General features: G+C 43.3%; 1 protein-coding gene across 1 annotated transcript; it reads right to left on the reverse strand.

The window, feature by feature from the left end:
- Positions 1-2,312: 2,312 nt before the first annotated feature.
- Positions 2,313-9,622, reverse strand: LOC110516206 (E3 ubiquitin-protein ligase TRIM16). Its single transcript, XM_090230887.1, has 6 exons — positions 8,954-9,622; positions 8,424-8,519; positions 5,313-5,546; positions 4,589-4,748; positions 4,404-4,463; positions 2,313-4,172 (listed from the first exon to the last, which is right to left on the reverse strand). The coding sequence occupies exons 1-6, from the start codon at positions 9,548-9,550 to the stop codon at positions 3,658-3,660; spliced, it is 1,662 nt and encodes a 553-aa protein (XP_090087013.1). The 5' UTR covers positions 9,551-9,622; the 3' UTR covers positions 2,313-3,657.
- Between the last annotated feature and the right edge of the window lie 398 nt (positions 9,623-10,020).

Raw genomic sequence — 10,020 nt, forward strand, 5'->3', positions numbered from 1 at the left:
TGTCAAGACTAAGTTGCATGGATCGCAGAGAGGGGAGAGGTCAAGGTGTCATCATGTGTAAACATATATTTTGCTCCACTGTGTCTGTGTGCCAGTCACTCCCTACTTTTCCCATCGGGGAGAGGAGGATGGCAGTGTCTGGAATCAATCTATGCTCCCCGTGAGCTTGTCCAGGATTGGTTGTATTTAGAATTGGTTGTATCTAAATGACAATTTGATATATGCCTGTTGATATGGAGGATTGGTTTATGGTTCTGGGTTTGAGTAAGGAGACAAAGCTGAACGATTTATTATGTCTATGCTGTCTGACTATGTGTGTTCTTTGCTATTAAAGGATCTCAGTTGCAATGTAGGGGGGCTCTCAGAGAATTCATTGATAGACACTGAATTGATCTGAGACACAGGGTTGTGATAGAGCTCATAATTAAAGATGGACTTTGATAACTAACTCTGACTTGTGTTGTGGTTTGCTCCCATGATTTGGTAAAGAGAGGAAATTTCCACGACATTTGGCGACACTATGGAAACAGTGCTCACATTCACTGGTGTTACATAAACAATCAAACCTGGAATCAACAACCATCAGAATCCATTATCACCATGTTTTACGATTCAGACATCCAGTCTCCCTTTCTCATAGCCTAATAAACGCCACAAATCTATGATGCCCACCCACCGTATCAGCTGCTAGTTTTTAGCATCTTTCCTGACTATCCTGGCGACTCTCAAATTACTGTTAAAAATGTATTTTGTAATTTATATCAACTTCTGAAAAGTGACTCGAACCACTAATGCACACATTAACAGACAAACAATTTTCTCCGTTACCCCCATTCACAACGTAATTTCCGTGGCGACCAATAGTGCTTTGCTAGTGACGTCATCATCAAGCGCTCAACCTCAGCCCAATTCGTAGCGACTTTCAATGAATTGTAAATAATTGTTCTATAAACCAAACCTAATTTATCATTATTATTTATATATATTATTTATTATTATTATTTAGAATTAATTTTGATCTAGTAACTGTCTCGTCTTTGACTTAGTATTTTAATTACGACTCTATTCTATTTCTATTCCCAATACGTTATTCACTTGTCTAATTAAAACTTTAAAAAAATATTAACGTGCACGTTTTTTTCCCGGACCTCCAGATGGACGGATTTTTAGATCCCGTCTTCGAAGGACCAATTGTTAGTGGAATTCAAAATATTGTTTCCCAATCAGAATTAAACACTCTGTCAATGCATTCCATGGGATTGTAAGACCCTATATATTTTATAAGAATGGACAGAGCCCCGGTCTTAAGTCAGGTAACAGCGTTTAATTCAAGAGAGTACTGGTATATACACATTTTTCCACAGGTTATAAACTGAAAATGACGTCAGCGTTTTCTAAATGTTCTATCTCTTCATGACACCGGTAGAGAGGCCCTATAGTTCTCGAGCCTTCCCTCCTCGCCTGTAGCCAAGGTCAGTCCGTGTAGATAGCATTCTAGACAGTCTAGAGATAGTTCATCCATTTGTACCAAGGCAGTGTTCTAAACTCCTGACTATATTATATACAATTGGGAATGGGAGCAAGAGAGAAAGTTCATATGTGCAGTACATAATAGCATTATAGTCAGTCCTGATTGAAATGTATACATAATTAGTCATCATTGATAAAAATTCCCTTAACACACACACACACACAGACACAGAGAGAGAACATCAGGTGAAGTTGTGTAGATGAGGGAATATGTGATCAGAACCCCTCCAGTCTGGTTAACCACAGTCAGGTCCAGTATGGACTATCAATACAAGTCACCATTCAGAATGTGACCCAGTTCAATGGGTCTGAACAGAACTGGGGGACGTCAGACAAAGTTGTCTAAACACAACTGGAATATAATTAGTTTGTGATTCATTGTTAATGGATTTTCAATGAGGAACACAGAGGAACAACCCTGACAACACACATAACAAAATAACACTAAAAACAAAGGGGGAGGAAACCACTAAAGTCATGACCATATTGTCATGTTGTAATGACAGGGAGAAACCATCTAACATCTAGAACACTACTTTAGACCTGGTTATAAGACACCTAGTGCACTACGCAGGGAATAGGGAGCTATTTGGAACAGAGACACTAACTCCTGGATGAAAATCTCTCTCTCCCTCATCTGTCTGATATATCTGCCCATTTCCCCTCCCATCCTCCCTTTTCATTCTATTCTATCAGCCACACCACTAGCTCACCTCCACACAATACATTTACAAGTTAAAGACACACCTTGGAATAAATAACAAAGGAAAACTATTACTAGATGAAGTTGAGTGTTTTTTATTATTTCCCATCACCATAAATCATATTTAATCACTGAACAGTAGCAGACCTAACTTCATCTGTTCCTGACTCTGGATAGTGGATTAAAAAGACCATCAATCTCCAATGATATTAAAGTACTATTCTGAACATTACTGATATACTGAGTGGCAAGTCAAGATATCTGCTGGTTTTATTGTTTGGTCAACAGCACCACCTGCTGGACAGGTTTAATGTTGCTGGACTGAGCAGTATGGGAGGATGAAAGATGACACATTTAGGGCCGGTTTCCTGGACATCTACATTGAACATACTGTTTAGTCCAGGACTAGGATTCATCTGTGTCTGGGAAACCAGACCATATAGTTTAGTAGAAAGTAAGTGATACCAGCTGGTAGTGGGCTGACTAGTCCTGAATTGTCCTTTAGTTCCTGGACCATTTTCCATGCAGCTCCAGGTGACAGAGAACACATCAATTAGGACCGAGCCAACAAGCTGATCAATGATACTGAGGAGAATTACATAGAGACAGAGAACCAACTGAGAAAACATATCAATGGTTCTGAATGACAACCAATATACATCAACACCAGACATCATGATTCATGGAAATGTACAAGATTAAAACATTGTATTGAATTTTAATTAATAACAAATCAGTTTACAGTTTAATTAACCAGCTCAGCTATAGACTATACCAGCATGACTAGTATCTATGTGGACCCTACTACAGTTTAACCAGCTCAGCTATAGACTACACCAGCATGACTAGTATCTATGTGGACCCTACTACAGTTTAACCAGCTCAGCTATAGACTACACCAGCATGACTAGTATCTATGTGGACCCTACTACAGTTTAACCAGCTCAGCTATAGACTACACCAGCATGACTAGTATCTATGTGGACCCTACTACAGTTTAACCAGCTCAGCTATAGACTACACCAGCATGACTAGTATCTATGTGGACCCTACTACAGTTTAACCAGCTCAGCTATAGACTACACCAGCATGACTAGTATCTATGTGGACCCTACTACAGTTTAACCAGCTCAGCTATAGACTACACCGGCATGACTAGTATCTATGTGGACCCTACTACAGTTTAACCAGCTCAGCTATAGACTACACCAGCATGACTAGTATCTATGTGGACCCTACTACAGTTTAACCAGCTCAGCTATAGACTACACCAGCATGACTAGTATCTATGTGGACCCTACTACAGTTTAACCAGCTCAGCTATAGACTACACCAGCATGACTAGTATCTATGTGGACCCTACTACAGTTTAACCAGCTCAGCTATAGACTACACCAGCATGACTAGTATCTATGTGGACCCTACTACAGTTTAACCAGCTCAGCAGAACCAGAGAGACCAAACCCAGGATAGAGGGGCTGAGTGAATGTGGTCTGGACTCTGTGGAGGAGGGTCATTGTGTCAGAGACACTGTAGAAGGACAGAGTACCTGCCTTGTGATCCAGGTACACTCCTACTCTGGAGGACTGAGGGCCTGATACTTTAGTCTCAACATTATTGTGTCTGAAACAATAATCACCACTAGAGCACACTAATCTCCAGGACTTGTTATTGTATCCACATCCACCATCATTACCTCTCTCTGTTCTGCTGATGTCTTTATATGAGACTGCTGTAACAACATAACCAGTCCTCTCCACCTCCCAGTAACAGCGTCCAGACAGACCCTCTCTACACAGAACCTGCCTGTAGTTGGTGAATCTGTCTGGATGGTCAGGATATGGTTGGACTTGGTCTGTACAGGTCACCTTTCTGTTCCCTTTAGACAGAGAGAGGAGTGTGTGTGCTGTGTTTGGGTCCAGTGTGAGCTGACAGGAATCTGGGAGAAGAGCAGAGACCAATGAGGGGAGTCAGAACAATAAGTTAAGTCAGATACTGTATCTACCCTGTCTTTGATTAGAGCCCAGCAGAGATCAAATCAGAGAAATATGAGGAGTCAGATAGATACCCAGTCTTTGATTAGATCTACTATTGCTATATATTTCTAGAGGGATTGTTAGGAGTGTCAGTAAAAAGAGACTGTTAGTTACTTCACAATAAAGAGACTCACATTGTAACAACTGTTCTCTGGTCTTGGGCTCTGGAGGCAGTACAACATCCACTATATTCACTACAGACACACAAACACATTGACAGAGAGAGGGAATGTTATCATCAGACCATATTCCACATGTATATGACAAGTAGGGAACTTTCAATGGTCTAAAGTTGATGTTCTTATTGTTTTCAACACACCTGTAGTGGAGATCTTGGTCCATTCTCCTTTAAGGAAGTCTTCTAGTTTCTCTCTCAGTTCAGACACAGTCTTACTCACATCTCCAAAGTACTGAAGAGGACGGACAACGATGCTGGGTAAGTCTGAAGATACACTGATACTGGAGAGAGACTGATACCTCTGGAGAGAGAGAGAGAGAGAGAGAGACTGATAACTCTGGAGAGAGAGAGAGAGAGAGAGAGAGAGAGAGAGACTGATAACTCTGGAGAGAGAGAGAGAGAGAGAGAGAGAGAGAGAGAGAGAGAGAGAGAGAGAGAGACTGATAACTCTGGAGAGAGAGAGAGAGAGAGAGAGAGAGAGAGAGAGAGAGAGAGAGAGAGAGAGAGAGAGAGAGAGAGAGAGAGAGAGAGAGAGAGAGAGAGAGAGAGAGAGAGAGAGAGAGAGAGAGAGAGAGAGAGAGAGAGAGAGAGAGAGAGAGAGAGAGAGAGAGAGACGGACAGAGAGAGAGGGGCGGACAGAGAGAGAGGGGCGGACAGAGAGAGAGAGGGACGGACAGAGAGAGAGAGGGACGGACAGAGAGAGAGAGAGAGGGAAGGACAGAGAGAGAGAGCGAGACGGACAGCGAGAGAGGGACGGAAAGAGAGAGAGAGACAGGGACAGAGAGACAGGACAACATAATGATTGAGATGAATAGTTTCACATGAAGTTAATTTCATATCACATGTAACAAGACAGTTTAGTTACCTGGAGGAAATGGATGTGATCCTCTGTGTGTGAGAGCTGCTCCAGCTCAGTGCTTCTCTTCCTCAGCTCAGCTATCTCCTGCTTCAGTTGCTCCAGGAGTCCTTCAGCTTGACTCACTTGAGCCTTCTCTTGGGCTCTGATCAGCTCCTTCACCTCAGAGCTCCTTCTCTCAATGGAGCGGATCAGCTCAGTAAAGATCTGATCACTGTCCTCCACTGCAGACTGTGCAGAGCGCTGGAGAGAGAGAGAGAGACAGAGAGAGAAAGAGAGAGAGAGAGACAGAGAGAGAAAGAGAGAGAGAGAAAGAGAGAGAGAGAAAGACAGAGAGAGACAGTAGGTTCAGTAGCCTCTCTGCACCTCATTGAGTCAGACCTCCGCCACCCTGCTCTCCAGGTCCACCAGGACTTGTCCTCCCTCCTGGACAGACAGGTACAGAACACCTCTTGGTCCTGCTCTACTCTCCTCCCTCCTGGACAGACAGGTACAGAACACCTCTTGGTCCTGCTCTACTCTTCTCCCTCCTGGACAGACAGGTACAGAACACCTCTTGGTCCTGCTCTACTCTCCTCCCTCCTGGACAGACAGGTACAGAACACCTCTTGGTCCTGCTCTACTCTCCTCCCTCCTGGACAGACAGGTACAGAACACCTCTTGGTCCTGCTCTACTCTCCTCCCTCCTGGACAGACAGGTACAGAACACCTCTTGGTCCTGCTCTACTCTCCTCCCTCCTGGACAGACAGGTACAGAACACCTCTTGGTCCTGCTCTACTCTCCTCCCTCCTGGACAGACAGGTACAGAACACCTCTTGGTCCTGCTCTACTCTCCTCCCTCCTGGACAGACAGGTACAGAACACCTCTTGGTCCTGCTCTACTCTCCTCCCTCCTGGACAGACAGGTACAGAACACCTCTTGGTCCTGCTCTACTCTCCTCCCTCCTGGACAGACAGGTACAGAACACCTCTTGGTCAAATCAAATCAAATGTATTTATATAGCCCTTCGTACATCAGCTGATATCTCAAAGTGCTGTACAGAAACCCAGCCTAAAACCCCAGACAGCAAGCAATGCAGGTGTAGAAGCACGGTGGCTAGGAAAAACTCCCTAGAAAGGCCAAAACCTAGGAAGAAACCTAGAGAGGAACCAGGCTGTGGGGTGGCCAGTCATCTTATATATATATATATCATATCATCATCTTGGACCAAGAGGTTTTCTGTACCTGTCTCACTATCATGGAATATCCCTCTCTCTCCGGCCACACAGACCCCCGGGGTTAACTCGATATTATCTGTGTCATTTATAGCCTGGCACAGATAGTAAAACTACATTAAATACAACGTTAACTAGATATTATCTGTGTCATTTATAGCCTGGCACAGATAGTAAAACTACATTAAATACAATGTTAACTAGATATTATCTGTGTCATTTATAGCCTGGCACAGATAGTAAAACTACATTAAATACAACGTTAACTAGATATTATCTGTGTCATTTATAGCCTGGCACAGATAGTAAAACTACATTAAATACAACGTTAACTAGATAATATCTGTGTCATTTATAGCCTGGCACAGATAGTAAAACTACTGTAGCGACCCGCACAGACAGCTGTGTGTTATGTGTTCGGCTAGTAGGTGGTTGTGTTGTACTTACCAGTTCCCAGTGTTCGCGGGGTCCGACATGCCAATCAACCTGCTATCTGCCAATCACAGGAATGCCTGGGATGTTCTGATGCCGGGCATCCTGGTGGTTGGCGGAGTGGCGTGGAGGGGGCGGGGCATTGGAAGTTAAGGTTCAGCCTTTGTTCTCTCTCTTACGTCTGGGCTTCACAAGAGAAGGTCCCGATTGGCTTGTGGGGTATCTTTCATTTATTTGGCGTGAGCTAAGGCCAAACAGTAGCCTGTGTAAAGTTGCTAATAAACCGTCAATCCGTAACTCAATCCTCTGTCTGGACAATTGTTCCTTTATGATCTAGTCAGGTCATTACACTACATTAAATACAACGTTAACTAGATATCATCGCCACATAACTTATGTCGAATTTAAAAGACACCGTTAACCGTTAGTAACGTCTGTTACACTGTAACTTACAGGCAGCCTCACATAAAAACCTATTGGTTAACAAAGCTTTGATTATGACCAAAGTCTATAGTAGTGAAAACTCTCTCTCTCTATTCTAACTTACCACACATTCACATCACTGCCTCGACATGAACGTGTCCTGTCAGAGCCGTTTCCTGTCCGTTAACTGTTAACAGTCTCGAGCCACAGCTTAACCAATGAGCTACAAGGAGGACTGACAGTCACGAGCGGTGCAGCAGCCTCTGCAGCAGCAGCCTCCCCCGGGTCCTAGTGCCCGCCCGGTAAGACGGTTAAGATGCGATGGAACGGTTGACGGAGAGAAAATAAATCACAGAGAAAATATATTGACTGATATATTCAATTGTTTAGGGAAGCTTTAGCTTTGGCTTTAATACATTCTGAAAATACTTGAAAACCAAAAGAGAAAAGAATAGTAGCCCTCCTCAGGAACAACAAAACCCTCACAGACCAACTTCTTCTTCTATGATATAATGGAGGTCCTCAAACCAACGTTAAAGGTGCATGGCGCCACCTACTGTTCTGGAGTGTGTTCAATCACGGTTTACACCTCTCTAAATCCTCCTACCTAACTCAGAACTTCTGAGAAAATGAAAGAGTCCTACTAACTTCTAATAGACCCTCCCCCATCCCCCAAATCCCTTCCAAGTGTAATGTTTACTGTTCATTTCTGATTGTTTATTTCACTTTTGTTTATTGTCTATTTCACTTGCTTTGGCAATGTAAACATATATTTCCATGCCAATAAAGCTGTATGAATTTAATTCAATTGAGAGAGAGACAGTTCCATTTTAATGTATAGGGGACATGAGTCGTCATGGTTACTCATGGTTATGTGATGAGGCAGCCCAGTTGGTTACATGAACCAGTCTATTCTCTGAAAGGCGTCCAGACAGCCTGTTCCCAACAGTGGGGTCAGTGGGATTGGATAGGGGCCCCTCTCTCTCTCTCTCTCTCTGACTGGAGGAGAGAAGTGAAATGGTGTGTCTCCTCAGGTCAACAATACTCACCTTGAGAGACTCCACAGCTTTTTGGAGATTCTTCAGCTCCTTCTCTCTCTCCTGGAATCTCTGCTGGACCTTCTGCTGACTCATCCCCAGCTGCCTCTGTGGAGAATCACTCTTCAATGAGCTATCAAGCTTTATTAGTCCAGTAGATCAATAGTATAGTAATGTGACATAGGACCCATAGAGAGGAAGGTCTACAATCCTGAGGAAGTCCCTTTACAATATTATATTATGTTGCTATGTGAATGATTATAGTTTTTATGGTAGGCCTACATGTATCAAGGGGTTGAGACTGAACTTTGGACTCATAAAAGGCCATTCAGAATGATAATAGTGTTTGACTTTAGAAAATGGTGATACATTTGGAGAATCTGGGTTAACATATCTATATACTCAAGGTTTGTGTTCATATTTGTGGATCCATTTCATATTGTATATAATATAATGATCTCATATTCAAACAGATTGAGTTCCTACTGTATCTTTAATTCTTAGTTTATCAGACAGTCACCAACAAGTTGTTCTGGTCTTACCTGTTTCTCAGTCCTCTCTGCTGCAGCTGACACTGTATCATGGCCTTTATGTTCATCCATTGCACACAGATAACAGATACACTGCTGATCGGTACGACAGTAAACCTCCAGCAGTTTGTCATGATGAGAGCAGATCTTCTCCTGTAGTTGTGCCGTGGCTTTGACCAGCTTGTGCTTCTTCAAAGCAGGAGATTCATAGTGAGATTGGAGGTGAGTCTCACAGTAAGAGGCCAGACACACCAGACAGGACATGAGGGCTTTCTGCTTTCTGGTCCCAGTGCAGACATCACACACCACATCTCCAGGTCCAGCATAGCACAGAGCAGGAGGGGGAGCAGCCTGGAGTCCTGTCTTCCTCAGTTTCTCCACCAGCTCAGACAACATGTTATTTTTCATCAGCATTGGTCTTGTAGTGAAGGTATGTCTGCACTGAGGACAGCTATAGACCCCTTTCAGATCATCCTGATCCCAGCAGCCCTCAATACAGCTCCTACAGTAACTGTGTCCACAGGGAATAGTGACCGGCTCCTTCAGTAGATCCAGACAGACAGAACAACAGAACTGGTCCTGGTCCAACAGAACTCCCTGTTGAGCCATTTGGACGGTTGTTCACTCTCACACAGACAGACGACACAGAGACTCAGATCAGTTTCGTTTCCTCAGAAGAGAGTTTGTGGGAAGGGGAGGGACTTCCTGGTTCTGCCAGAGGGCTGGGGTTAGAAGGAGGGAGGGGTTAGAGGAATGGAGGAAGAGAGAGAGGAACTGCATGCAACAGCGAGAGGGAGACAAATAGTTTAGTTCCAAGGTTAGAGCCCTTAACATGGAACAAATGACATAATGAATCATAAAATGTGAGTTGTTAGAATATATGAAGGGTAACAGTTTCTATGAAGTACGTATGTATCATTATTTTAATGACCTTTATAATGCCTTATAATACACCTATGTGTTGTAATTAATCAATAAGGACTGAGGAGGTGTGGTATATAGTTAATATACAGTACCACAGATAAGGACTGAGGAGGTGTGGTATATAGTTAATATACAGTACCACAGATAAGGACTGA

This window comes from Oncorhynchus mykiss, chromosome 4 (genome assembly GCF_057628025.1).
Source record: "Oncorhynchus mykiss isolate SJ-2025 chromosome 4, ASM5762802v1, whole genome shotgun sequence".
Classification (NCBI taxonomy): Eukaryota; Metazoa; Chordata; class Actinopteri; order Salmoniformes; family Salmonidae; genus Oncorhynchus; species Oncorhynchus mykiss.

What these genes read in the sequence shown, in the direction of transcription:
- LOC110516206 (XM_090230887.1), bottom strand. Translation starts at nt 9,550, where the DNA reads ATGGCTCAACAGGGAGTTCTGTTGGACCAGGACCAGTTCTGTTGTTCT. An exon ending in CAGAGAGGACTGAGAAACAG is followed by an intron (nt 8,520 to 8,953) that starts GTAAGACCAGAA and finishes GATTCTCCACAG; the next exon opens with AGGCAGCTGGGGATGAGTCA. An exon ending in CAGAGAACAGTTGTTACAAT is followed by an intron (nt 4,173 to 4,403) that starts GTGAGTCTCTTT and finishes CTCTTCTCCCAG; the next exon opens with ATTCCTGTCAGCTCACACTG.